The 14,493-nt window shown below is 38.7% G+C and overlaps 1 protein-coding gene across 1 annotated transcript in view; it reads left to right on the top strand.

The window, feature by feature from the left end:
• The window catches only part of PCNX2 (pecanex 2), a 159,314-nt gene that overhangs the window by 89,213 nt on the left and 55,608 nt on the right, over positions 1 to 14,493 (top strand). Inside the window, exons 22-23 of the mRNA XM_064445706.1 lie at positions 9,369 to 9,479; positions 14,113 to 14,240. Of these exons, the coding sequence (XP_064301776.1) occupies positions 9,369 to 9,479; positions 14,113 to 14,240 (239 nt within the window). The remainder of the gene's footprint in view (positions 1 to 9,368; positions 9,480 to 14,112; positions 14,241 to 14,493) is intronic.

Raw genomic sequence — 14,493 nt, 5'->3', positions numbered from 1 at the left:
ATTTCATATCATAAAGGGCATAAGTTTTCTTTGCCCTAATTAAGGTCTGAGCTTTTATTAGCTCAATATTGTAGAATTTTAGAAAAGGATGTGGTCACTTGAAGATAAAGATGTGTGTCTATTCCATACTATATGCCCTAAGCAAGCTGCATCCACCTCTAATCCTAAAAGCTTTATGAGACTTCACAGATTCTGTCTGTCTGCAGTACAGTCATTTTTATGTTTGCAATTATTTTTAAAAAGCAAAACAAAAAGTGAAATAGTTTCTGTTACCATCACCTTTGGCTATGTAGCCCCCATTACACAGTCATGGCTCATTTCTGCTTACTCATTGAAAGTGTCAACTTACCACCATCTGAATTAGGGAACACTAGAAGCACTGTGCCTTAGTCATAGTGATGGCAATTTTTAAGCATGGTTACCCCACAAAAAAAAATTTGCATGCTCTCAAAGCAGTAGCAAGCATTTATTTTCTTCTGCCAGATACTGAGGAAGAAGGCATCTAAATTCAACAGACATTCACAACGGCACTAGTGACTCTTGAAGCAGATTATGTTGAATAAAACTTTGCTAATAATGTTGGGTACAATTTTTCTGAATACCTCACTGATTGTGCTTCCCTCATTTTCCCCATTGTGCTGTTGATTTAATGTAATTTAGTCAAATCAGAAGCTCCAAATGAGCATATCGCTCCCTGAACAAGTTGAGGCATGGAAGTCCAAGCCCCTGCTCACAGATTTTTATCTCTGCAATTAGCCAAACCACCCACAATGGGGTAACACAGAGAACAAGAGAGTCTATTCAGTTCTATTCCTGAGGATTTGTTTAAGCAACCTGGATTTTTTGGGTCTTTTTAACATCATAGGAGTTCTTAACGCGATATGATTAATTCACTTTTTTAAGAAATCATTAGCTGTTTACATTTTGACAAGTTGTGGAACGTGAAAACTTAATGCCAGAAGTTGATTAGGCATATGCAGAGTGTGCTGTTTTGTCTTTCAAATTGCCATGGGATGGGAGCAAGATAAACGTTTAGGAAAGACTTTCATTTTTATTTTTAAGAACGATTGCAGCTTTCAGTGCAAGTAGAACAGGGCTTCTCCATCTTTCTTATGCTAAGACTTTACTTGTAGCCAGCCCAGTTTGTCTCCTTGGCTACAGCCTGGGATTCTTCTGTCCGAAACTCCTGTTGTCTATATTCTTTAAATCAGAGTTGAGAGGCCTTTTAAAATTATATGATTGCTTATTCAAAAATTTTAAGTGTAATGCTTTACATGAGGTCAAACCAGATAATCAAGACAGTCTTCTTGGTCTACAAGGCTCCATGTAAACTTTTCAAATGCACCAGTTGTTCTCCCTGGAATTTTTAGGGGATGGTGTCAGTGCAAAGGTTAATAAGAATGTTGATATTTGATGAAAATGGAAGCCCACAAATAAATGAGAATATATTCTTCATAGGCGCAACAAAGATGGAATGCGTAACAGGACTTAGGAGATCTCTTGCTAGACTTCTAAGAGTAGGAAAAAACTCTAAGACTTTTTCTGTAATAGGGTAAAAAATCTGGGAATATTAACCAGTTTGGGGGCTTGGAAAGAATAAACTATTTGGGAATGATGAAAAGATGGACATTTCTTCCACCCTTCTGATGTCTACTGACATAATACTTAACTGAGGAAAATCCATCGTACGCAACATACATGAAAGGGAGAGCATATGGATCGTTAAGTCATGTCAGTCTGGAATAACAACTGTTCAAGTCAAGAACGAACAGCTGTTGTTAAGTGTGAAGTAGAAACCAATGCAAATCATTCAAACAGGGAGGATATTGGTTTGGGAACTGGCTGAGCGCTAACAAAGATAGATGTTCAGGGCAAGGCTTGCCCCCAGCTCTTTTTCGATGTTCTCTTAAAGATATGACTTTCCATTTCATCCAGTACTATGGCATGCTCTAAATCTTCCTAGTGGAGAGGGGTCATAGTGAATGCTTTTGGAACCTCAAGTGGTGTGATGTTGAGCTGAAGGAGCAAAGACAGCAAAAAAAACCAAACCAAACTTGGTAGTGCAAATGTGGGTGCTTCTGGCTGTAGTATGCTCTGGGCAACTATGAAAAAACACCTGGTGGATGGGTGAGTTTGTTTGGTTTGGTTTGGTTTTGGGGGTTTTTTTTGGCAGTCTGTTCACTACTGGGAGCAACCAGCAGCATGCTGGAGATTCCTGTATGCCAAACTGTGGTAAACTGGTTCTTTTACCAGGAGTTCTTTCGACTGAGAAGTGATACCTAGCTTGGGAATATGCAGTTTTGCCAAATCTGTATAGCTCCCTTTAAGCCCTAAAGAAAGAGCCACCCCTAGTTTACACACTCATTTACTACATTTGCAGATCCTGATGGGAGTGACAAGACCCAGTGTCAGTAACCCTCTAATGTATAGGACTACAACTTCTTATCTCTTTCAGTGTCTTGCAGGCAGTTTAATGGCCTCTTAATTTGTGTGTGTGGATGAACTAATTAGCAATACTAAAATATGGAATCACCTTATATTTTCTTACAGTCAAGTCCTCTGAGGGTTCTGAATTTGTCTTCATGCATAAGGCAAAATAATCAAAGAACTAGAGCTTGTTAAATTTACCTTAATTAACACTGAATTCATTTGCCTAAGTACTCTTACCCCTGCTGAGCTCACTTAAGAATACAATTTCCTTCTCTGGTATTTTTTCTTCTTTCCTAGAATACATTTTCCAGCTAATAAGGAATCTGCATTTTTTTATTTTTTACAATAATTTTTCTCTTTGTGTGCTGCTGTCTGCCATAGTATCCAGTGTCACACATTTATGAAGGATGATCTTTATGTCAAAGTAACTCCAGCTAAGACAGCCAGTTTGTAACAACCTGCCAGACCTGTGCTGATCAGGCTTAACTTTTAACATCCACAACACAATCCCTTGGACAGGAAAAAAATTATGCATGTCATCTTAATTTCCTTCATTTTATGAGAAAGTGCTACCAAGTGCATTGACCTTCTTGGTGCTCTGTTGAAGTCAAGTAATTAACCTATTGGATCTTTTTATTGCCTTTGTGGCAATAAAACTCTTGGTTAGTTGGCATGTACCATTGATTTAGGTGCTACTTGTAAGTCAAAAGCCTCACGCTTTTTCCTGTCTCCTCCTGATTTTTCATCCTTCTCTAAATCTGATGTTTCACTTCAAAGCTTCTGGCACTAAGTCGTTAAATCATATTTCAATCCACTTCTTGCCATTCGTGCATACTGAAATCCAATGTCTTAATCAGCTGCATCCTCTTGGCTCACAGCTGTTTCCTCAGCTTTTGATATCTGGCATATAAACCCCGTTAAGACACTCTCTGCTGAGTATAATACCCAAGGCTACATCTGATATTTGACAGGATAATCCCAGTGGTATTTTCTGTAGACTCCTTAACTCTCTTGTGCACTGTACAGTTCATGTTTCCCTTTAGTATTGGAGAAATGTTTTAATTGATTTTTCATTTGGCCTTCCACCACTGACCCCTTTGTCAGACTTCATTCCTGACTCTATTCCCAAATTGCATTGTCTTTCTTTTTTTGTACTTTTTCCTTTGGAATGGTAAAATGTACTCAGGGTGCAGGGAGATGTCCACCTCCCTGGCTTCGGTAGGGCTCACTGTGCACTAGAGGACTATATTAATGTACTTTCATACTGATAGAGACGTGTTCTGTACCTGTTGATGCAGGCACTGAAAGCGAAATCTTGAGTATCTGGTGCTTTGGCACACAGCTTACACCGTGCCTTTTTTATTTTGTCCACTTTTAGTAAAGGAAATTTCTGAGCAGGTACAGCCTTGGCAGGAGCCATGCCTATGAAGGCTTCACTGAAGGGGCTGGATGAGTGCAGCTCCCAGCTGATTTATTTTGCTTGTCTGGACCTCTGCAAATTAAGCTGAGTAGCTCTGATCTTGTCCTTCTTGCCCACCTTGGGAGATACGGGAGACGGTTCTTGCAGTACCGCAGGCTCCTTCCCTGGGCTCTTTCTGTCAGCTAACAGTGTTTGAAGAAGCAGCCTCTGCCACGAGCAGATCCAGGGCTCTTAAGTTTTACCATCATCTTATTGTTATAATCCTCATCATGCTTACTTCTGCCTGATGGTTAGCATTTAACTTCAAATGTAAGGCTTCTGAGGCTCAGTACTCAAACTTTAAAACATGCCTGTTTTGTACACTGTTGATGTTAAGTGCTGAACACCACGTTTCAGGAATGTATTCCTCCTCTGAGGTTTGATATCAGAGCCTTGGACTGATTTTATTTTGATCCTCTTCTATACGTTGAATTAGACAATGATCTTGAAATCCCACAATATAAAAGCTTCAAATGTCTGTAAGCACTTGCAAATAAAGATAGCCTGGAAAGTATTTGTTGTAGATTCAAACATAGTGCTGTTCAAATACACCAATAGAACATCACAATAACTTAAGACATAAGCATTAAAAAGCTTTACTATTTCTAGTAAACCTTATTTTGTAGGTTTTCATAGGTGAAGTTTGTTTTAAATGGTATTAAATAAAAAACAGAGTCAATGATTTGCAAAGCAAAGCCATGAACTAAAATAAAATTATTCCACCTGAGTTTTAATTTCATATCAATAAACACATACACACTCACAACTTATCCCTCTTAATGTATCTTAATTTTTTATTGACATACCAAAAAAAGAGAAATTACCAGCTGGTATTAGAACTAACTTCCAAGCCTTGGAGCTACCAATTGACCAGAATTAGCATAACATGAAAATCTAAATACCCTCCTAGCATCTGAGAGTCTGACTTCAAATCTGTGTCAAGTTCTTAGGATCTAAACAAGAATATAAAGAAATACCTGTTCAAAGCGGGAAACAATTGCTTTCTGCGTTTAACTTTTTTAATCCCTCAGTTCTGTGTTGCACATAGAGCATATAGCCATATGTGTATGACAGTTATTTTTGTTTAAAACCAATTTGTACGTATACTTTTTCTAAAACACAGCAAAACTCAAGCTTAGCAAGAAAATGTTAATGTTTATGCATTATTTAGTCCCCGTATTGTCAAGGAGTCTGCCCACACAGAATCCCAACAGATGCTAAACAGATAGAAGTGCTGCCAAAAGCTGAAAGCATTGCATAGTCTCCAGCTCACATTCAGTGTCATTTAAATTCAGATGTTAATCTCTGCCTAGTTAATTGAAACCTACCAAACTGAGGAAAGGAGATCACATTTTAGTGATGTTTCAGACTCCCCAAATCTTTTTTTATGGATGGTAACTAATTTCCATTAACTTCTAGTTTGCAATGTTACTTAAATTTGGTTAAGTAAGAATAACCAGATTTAAAAGAAATCCTAACAAGGTAAGTCTTTTCCTTTGCCTTGTTTATAGATATATAGAATACTAACTTATGTGCCAGAGGTCTGTAGAGGCTTCAGAACTCGGAGGACTTAAGGATGATAAAATGTGTGTCTCCACGTAAAATAAATATGAAAGATAAATGCATGTTCTGCACTTTTGCTTGACAGTGGTGGGAATGTGCTGGTTTAAATTCACTGATATACTGATAATTTAAACTCTCTATCAAAGACTTAAAAACTGTTTACTGTGCAAAACTGTCACATGAGTAATGATATCTAGGAATATTAGAACTTTATGTCCCTTAAATAATGTATCATTTTTCTGCTTAGTGAACTGTAGAAAACGTTGAAGATCTAAGAAGGCTTAATCATCCTAAACTGGGATGGAAAAGCCTTAATGAAAAATTAATCTTTTAGACATGTTTAAGGAAATTGTTACAAAGAGAGGGTTAAAACTCAAAACAGATTTTTTTTTTTTCCCCTTCTTTTTTCTTTTTACACTTCCACTTTAGATTGGTAAATTCCCCCTTTGTATCTAGCACTGTTAAAAAATACACCTCGTACCCTCAGGAGCAAGCTATTACCCTCATTCAAATAAAACTTTACTAAGGATAAATTGCATATTTCACAGACTCACAGAAAGGCTGCGGTGTCCCATCAGGTCCCATGGAAGTGTGTTTGCCTAGTTTCTTTAAATGCACCCTTCATTAACACTTTACTACTTAGGGTGTCTTCATTCCTCTGTGCTTTCCCACGGGCCTCAGGGGCCTGCGATTCCCAAAGTCTTACCAGTGTAAAGACCAAGGCAAAGGCGGCAATGAGTACATTGACCTTCTCCATGTCCTTTGTCAGCAGGTCCCCTGCCCCTTTCAGCAGCCTGTCCGTCTGTCTTTCACTGCTGGTATACCTGGAGAAGTCCTGCCTGTTGCCTTGCACTTTCCTCGCCAGATTCAACGCCAGATGGGATTTATCTTTCCTAACCCTTTCTAATCCTAATTGTTTCTGACAATTTAAAAAAGATGTTGAAGTTTTCCCTGTTAAGCTAGTCTTACGATTATTGAAGACACAAATGTAGTTGTAGTTGAAATAAGAAAATGACTGTTCTGAGGATCAGCTTCCTCCTATTTATTGAGGCAATTTTTACCAGCTTCAGTTTCTTCCTGTGAGAAAAGCAATAGCGCTTTGTGAATCCTTGGAGTTCCTAGGTCAGGTATAATAGAAAGTATTTAGTAAATTGGGTAAAAACTGATAAGAAGCAATATTTTTTTTCAGATCTTTCTAGGAAAATAAAAAAGAGAAAATGTAAAGCCAGTCCCCCTTTCCTAAATCTCTGTATTGGAGTTGCCAGGTGACATCACCTTTAGCAAGTCTAGACCTTTAGCAAGTATAGCTAGATATGTAAAATGCTAATGGCAGGTCACCCTAAAGTGTTTTGCAGAATGTGCCCTGGAATCGGTAATTTAGGAGGTAACAGAGGCACTTGACAACTCTTAGTGAAAGCAGTAGCTTGAAAATCACACATTTCCAGGCCTTCAGGTGCAGTGTCATAAGGCTCTCAAAAACCAGGAGAGGCTCGCTGGAGCGCTCTTACGTTCGTGTTCTTGCAAATGGAAATGAGCTCCATCTCCGTCCTGTCTCGTCAAAGCATTCGCTGAGAGACGTGTTGAAAGCAACAACGGCAGGTCAAAGCAGTGGCGGATGTGGAAGCAGGAGGACTTGCTAGAAGCAACAGGGAACTTGGGCTCCATGGCCTGTTTTGCAAGGATATGTAAATATTAAAGAATGATTTAAACCTTGTAATGGAACAAGAAGCCAGACACGCCTCCTCCTGGACTTGGTTTCCCAGCAAATGCAAAACCTGAATTTTATTTTAGGTTTGAAAACCTTTTGATGAACCCTGAGCTTTGAGCACAGCTGGAGTGATTTATGGCTTTGTGATTTCAATCCGTAACAGGCAGAACTTTGCTGGGTTGTGCTGCAGTTTTGAATTTTGAGGTTTCAGATGTGAGTCATTAGCTTTTTCAGCCCTTCACTTAAATCTCTTAGCAGATATAATTTTTCTCCCAGCTGTTCGTTCAGACATTTCAGATAAATAAAAATTAAGCAAAACAAGCAGCCCCACAGCCTGCTGAACAGGGTTCAAATAAATAAAAGTCCGTTCTAGTTTCAGTTCAGTTTGACTTGCCTGTCTTATCTAAAGTTGTAGTTTTCAAGTCACATGTAGTGTTTTTGAGAGAAAACAAAGTTGACAAGATCTGAACTTCTCGTACTTAAACAAAGTAGGGGTAACCAGGCTGTGCCTTGAAGAAATCATAACACCTTGCTTTTTTCAGGGCTTTGCTGTTTTTAAATAACATGCCTGTGCAAATTATTATTATAATCTGTATTTTGCATATTGCTCCTAATTTGAGTCATGCCAAAGCAGGGAAAGCATGTTAAGCAGTGCTTGCATCTCAGCTCCAAGGTTTATCAGTTATAACTGGTGTTAGCATGATGGAGCAGCTGCTTCTGCGATAGTTTGGTAGCACAAAGACCAAACCACATTAATATTATCAGCCATTCTTACCTCCCTCCCAATTAACTTGCAATTGTTTGCAGCAATTCATAGAGAAGCTCAGTAAAACATCTTGTAAGTGCATTGGTGATGTGGATGCAGATTCCAAGTGTTACTTTGGGGGTGGGAACTTAAGGACAGATGAAATGAGTTAGCCAGCAAAGGTGCATCCTCTCTGACTGCCAACATACTAGTAAACGAAGAGTGCGTGGGACCATGCTCTGTCCCTGAGGGCAGCTGTCGTGGGGAAGCTTGTGTCCGCGCTAATAAACCCCCCCAGTCTGTATGCAGGGTGGGGGTATGGAACTGCTGCCGCCTGGAAATGGACCACGGAGGGTTTTGATTCGAAAGGATGCCTGGGGATTGCTTGGAAGAGCGCTAGTTGGGCCAGACCACAACCTTCCCAGGGACCTTTCTAACAATTTAACAACGTATACAATACCAGTGCCTGGGAACATTCCCTGGAAGCATTTCATACACAAGTATTGATGTAGCCTCAATGTCTTTCAGGATATTGGCAATCTCTTGTTTTTCGTTAACCCAATTAAAAAAATTTACTATAGGAAATCCAACACATATTTGCTATATGAGCATGAAATATTGCATGTACTCCTTTTCACTGTCAACTTGCATGTGTGTCGAGCACTAATGTCTGTTAATGGCCAAATCTTTCCTCACAGTTTTTCAGGAACCTACTCTGCAATGTGAATCTGATGGCCTGATGCAGATGAGATGCAAGATCTGTTTTGGCCTGATGCCAAGAGAGCTGGTGGGGGACGGGGAAGGGGGAATTATGCTAGGGAATAAGTACACATCATTCTTGAATCAGAAACTGCTAGTTACAGCACCAAGCATATTTTACAGGAAGCAAAAGTAAATTCAGTGTGTTTGTCAGTTTGTACCGCACAACAGTAAAAATTCATATTAATGCAATGTTTTTGTAGTAGAATGGTTTGATCTTGAAAACGCAGCTACAATTCATGGTTAATGCCAAGCATATGCTTACATAGTGATGGCTTCTCCCATTGATTCAACAAATGAAAATGTTGTGTTCTTGACAAATAAGCCTGATTTCCATGTGCAGAGCCACACGTGTCGCACATTGAGCTTCCTCTCTTCGCTTTCTCCTGGAGTCGCTTCTCCTGTAACCGTCTGACTGGCGGTGTAATATATGCAGCAAGTATCAGAACCTGTTCTCCCACTTTCTAAGTAAGCAGACGTACTCTTGAAGAAAGGTAATCTGGGAGCTACCTCAGTATGGTGGTTAAAAACGTACCTCATTGCAGGTTTGAATTTCAAACGAAGAATATAATTTGTGCGTTACTAAAGTAAGGCCTTACTGCCCGTGAAAGCTAATACTACAGTATAACGTATCTCACATTCATTCCAGGGCACAGTTCTAAAAAGTGTCGTCTTTTTTTTTTTTTTTTTTTTTTTTTTTCTAGCTGTGGGACCTACTTCAGAAGTTGCAGTTCATCATGACATACATCGCTCCCTGGCAGATTGCCTGGGGATCCTCGTTCCACGTTTTCGCTCAGCTCTTTGCGATACCTCATATCCTTTATAAAGTTGTGTTTCTGTATTCTTAAATTCCTCTTCATGTATGTAATTTATTTACAATGTTTGAACAAGGTGCAAAATTCCTAGGCAGCTTATTTTAAAATATGAAAATGCTTAGAGCATCTCCTGAGAAATACCGCTTTTCTCTCCCTCTGGGCTGCATGGCATCTGAAACTGGGAAATTGAACTCTGACTCAAACTGGTCTGTTTATGCCTGCTTGCTTCCCACCGAGCTCCGTTCTGCAGATCGCTTACTTCCACAGTCCTCAGCACTGCCTTTTGATGCATCCAGAAAGGAACGTTGTGACTGATGTATTAGCTCCAACGTGGGTGGACTTTTATGTACGCAGAAGCTAGTTTTGTAAAGTGCTGGGCATATGGCTGGCTGAGCCCTAAAATATTAGTTACTTTCTCAGTTGCTTCTAGTTGGTATCTCAGATAAAAATTCATTTCAGTGAGCCAATTTCTTTTGCAACTGTCCTGATTTTGTTTTCCATTTCAGAAGGAGCTGGATTTTAACGTTTTAGTGTACATTTTCCATTGTGAAAAGCATTGAGAAGCGTTCTCCTTTTCAACATTTCCACTCTGTTTTGTAACATGTTCATCAACACCAAAGCAGTCCTTCGGAAAGAGTGTGTTTCAGTGCCTCTTCCAGGGTTGTGAACGTTGGTTTTGTGGATGTGGAGAGTAAAACACAGAGTTCAATGACCCCCAAATGTCTGTAGGGTTAAAAAAAATATATTGGATTTTTGGAACAAACATTTTTCAGCTTAAAGTCAAAGTCAGTTAGAAACTTGATTTAATACATGAAAAAGATTTTTAAAAATGAAATAAAACACTTTAACTGAAAATATTTAACTTTACTGACATCTAAAGCATTTTCAGAGACTAACTCTTCCTTTCCTCCTTCCCTCCCAACCCAAGTTGTGGAAGGAGAGTTGACAAAGTGGTTTTAGTTCAGACCTACTGAAGAGTTTACTTTGTACTGTTTATTAAATGTATGCACTGAAGTCTTTGTCCCTTTCATACCACAGTGGTTTTTTCCCTCCTTGAGTGATTTCTTCCCTCTGCTCTTTGCTGTGATATATTGAATCATATGCAGCGTTGATTAACTATGCTTATGTTTGTAGGTAGGAAGTATAACTGAGAGCCTTGGACAGAGGGAACTGCAAACAGAATAACTCCCTGAGGGAAAGCTTTAGATTGTCTATTTATGAAAGGAAAGCATTATAAAAATTGTGATCTGTCTGAGCACTTTGAGTGATTTGTAGCAAATAATTACACAATTCCAGAACAAAAAATTATTTTCATCTCTGTTGTAGGTATGATTTGCAGGAGAAGTGTCTATAAAGTTAGTAAAACATTTAAGAACTGAGATTACATTTCAACAGGTTTCCCTTTGGTCATGAATATTTTGTGCAGTGATAACTTTACTCTTGGTAAAAGTACCAGTTATGCTTGCAAAATGGAAATCAGTTAACTAAGCAGGATTTAGTTTACTTACACAGTTCTTTCTAAAATAATCTAGACTAGTTTTGTACTACTTATATTTATAATATCCTTTGTAAATGCATATCTGTCTTTTAAGGCAATGTTGCAATTAAGATGCTGGTTAAATGCCCAAGCCATTATTCCCCCAACAATAACTTTTCCTTTTTGCATGTTATTTTTGTTTGTTGTTACCATAACCCTGCAAACCATACTGAAGATGCACGTTGCAGTTTGCAGAGGCATAGGCCTGCCACGTCTTTGCCGAGTTTAATAATTTGTTGTTCTTAATTGCCTAAATCACTTCTGCCAATGGGAGCGTGAGCTTTTGCCGTAGAGCTCGGTGGTACGAGAAGTTCTGCACTCTTTAATGCATTTGATTCTGGTACGTGGAGCAGGAAGGACAATGCACGTGGAGCTTTGCCTGGTGAAGGTTGTGGAGCCTCCACCGTCAGAGATAGTCAGGAATTTAGATGAACATCTGTGGGGAGTCATATGGGTTTATCTGATCCTTCCTTGTCACTGCTAGATGGGCTAGGTGACCCCTCAAAGTCCCTCCTAATCTCAAAAGATGAGGAACGGGAATGGGCTTGTGGCTTGAGGAGAGATCTGCAACTTCACCTGCCAGTGCTTAAATAAGAAAAGGTTATGTGTTTATAATTATCTGTGCACTGAGAAAGTCAGTGTAGTTTGTAGTCAAGGGAGATTTTACATAATAAATTAACAGATTTGGAAAGAAAGGATTTGTAGTTGAGATTATCCTGTTTATGAGAGTTTCTGCTTTGGCTGTTTCAGGGTTACAGCTCTAACATCAGAAAACAAAGCGCTGTGATGTTCGGTTCTCTCATCTTCTAAGTGATCATGTGCTTGGAAGTGACGGCATGTTTTTTGGCCCATAGAAATAGCAATTAGAAATGTGGGTTTGAGGAAACAAGAGGATTTGCTCTGGCCTTACTGCATAGTTTTGTGTTAAGGCGGTGGAAGGCTTTGAAAATGTCGGTCTTTCGGTTACTTGTTTTGAGACTGACCGGAATTTAACCAAGTTTTTGAATTACAAGAATTAATCCTGAAAAGAGAATGTATTATTTCCTGTTGGAGGGGTTTCAGTTATTTGTTCTTCTCAAAATTTTATTTTGGCTATATTAAAAAGAAAATCCATTATTCACAAAGAAACAGATTCCACTTTTACACTGTATAACCTAACAAAGACAGTACACAGGAAAACTGGCTTGGGACATAGAATAAGAAAGCATGCTGTAAGGTTTTGGCACTTCTAAAAAATTTTTCTACTTAAACATGATTAAAGCATCGGTATAAAAAATTTACCTAATAAAAGTTAATCAGGTAACATCAAATAAAAAATCCTGTTGACAGATAATTGCCTACTGTACACGTCAACTCTGTGTGTGAGTTGGGTGCTTTTACTTGCTCTCATGTCACACTTACATATATGAAATGCTTTATTAAAACCACTCTTCACAAGTCAAATAGGAAATGTCTCCCAACGTACATCTAGTAGAGCATTATGTCTTTTTAGCAAACATAGAACTGTTGCTACTGATTATGTCTTAGACACAGACAGTTCACCGTGGAGTCCTAAATGTCTTAACTCATGATGGTGGCAATTTTTAAATCCATCATGACATTAGAACTCTTTAGAAAACTTGATTTGCTGTCCTTATCTGTCCTCCTTGTTCTCCTTTTGTCTCTTCAGCTCCCATGCCTCCTTCCCTTATCTGACACTTGTAAATACTTGTTCGGCTTTCACAGCCAGCGCTGGTTACAACTACAGTGTAAGGTGACAGTTTAACTTTTTTGATGCACTTGCTTTCTGCTCTGTCCTCTCTGTTGCTTTTTGAACTTCAGACTCTTGAGGGCAGCTCACTTTGTAAGCTCACTAATGCACAAAGACACTATTCCAGACCACTCTCTTTTAATAAGCTTGAGGGATTTGAGAGATATCTTTTGGCAAATATTTGGGTTTAGGTTTTGCAGATTGCTTTGAAAGCACACATAGCTAGTCTTTTTATGGAAAAACTTTACCACGTGTGTTAAAATGTGGGTTTTTTTGTGGTCTCAAAGTCTGTGGGACATACATACAGGATGTTATTATAAGAGGTTAAGTTAGAAGACTCTGGTTATTGGATTGTTTGACCTGAATTTTAGTTTGAGATGCACTTCTGTGTTGTATTCTGATAGTCGCTCCTCAGTCCATGACTTCTTTATTTAGCACCTTCCTTCCAAGAGCGGTGTAAGGAAGGACAACTATTGTCCCACGCCAGTTTGGAAACATTTTTTCCTGAGGTTTCATGGATGTGGTATGAATTAATGAAGAATTAAAGCCTAGCATTTAATTTGCTTTGGGTTTTTAATCATGTTCCTTTCAGCTTGCATGTTTTTCAGTATCCTTGTCCATCTCCTAACTTGCTTTCCAGCAATCTGGAATATGAGTTTACATTTAAAGTAAGCTATGGATTCACGCATTTGTTATGATGTTTATGTGTGGTATTTACTACTCCCCCGTCCTCACCTTCTGATTTGTTACATATTTCAAAAAGTATGAAATGATGAATATTTTTTACCTTTCAGTCAGCATGGAATATTAAATTATCAGTAAAAATAACACGAAAGCATGATTTTAAGCCAGCAAATTGGATTAATAGAGGCATAGTTGTTTCTCCACATACTAGGTCATTCCAAAATAAGCAGAAACGCACAGAATGAAATACTGGACACAAGGAAATGAGTTCTTGGGGATTTCTGTGTTTTTAGTTCTGTGTGTCAAACCCTGGAAGGACACTTTGTGTTATAGAAGGTACACCGAGGTAGCTGGACAGCAGCACTTACTGCTCTGCCTACGCTCAGGATATGTCCTCGGGCAGAGGCTGGACAGGGTCACCCTGCTAATAATGTACTCAGTTCAGACACGTCGCCTCCATTACAACTGCGTAGCATTGAAGAGCCACCGATTACATGCTGGTAACTGGCCATTTGGCACCGCATGCCTTTGTTCCTTACCACCTCTTTGCTAAAATAAATAACAAAAAAAAAGCAAACACAAATAGTTCAAAGAGCTCCCTCGATGATGGTTTAAAAGTATGAAGAAATCATTTGTGTTACCTTAACTTGCAATTTTCAGACTCTGCTATGCTTTTTTTTCAAACTCTGGCCACTTCAGTCTTTTCTACACCGCTGAGTCCATTTCTTGGTAGTGTCATCTTTATCGCATCGTATGCAAGACCGATCAAGTTCTGGGAGAAAAACTACAAGTAAGACTATTCAAAAATTTTCTATGCTTATTAGTTGTAAAGGTTTTGCTCTCATTAGTTTTGTTTCTGGAGGTATTTATCTTTCTGACGGTAATCCTTAAATTGTTGTAGGGCACGAGAGGTTAATCTTTGAATATTGATTCTGGTGTTTTACTATTTCATGGTTATTTGGTTATTTCTGAAAATGTCTTTAAACAATTATCGGTATGTTACAGATGAGGTGTCACATTGCATTTGTTGTACAGACATAAGT

This window comes from Phalacrocorax carbo, chromosome 3, assembly GCF_963921805.1.
Source record: "Phalacrocorax carbo chromosome 3, bPhaCar2.1, whole genome shotgun sequence".
Taxonomy (NCBI): Eukaryota; Metazoa; Chordata; class Aves; order Suliformes; family Phalacrocoracidae; genus Phalacrocorax; species Phalacrocorax carbo.
The sequence above is the reverse complement of the archived record's forward strand: the minus strand, read 5'-3'. Positions and strand labels throughout refer to the sequence as shown.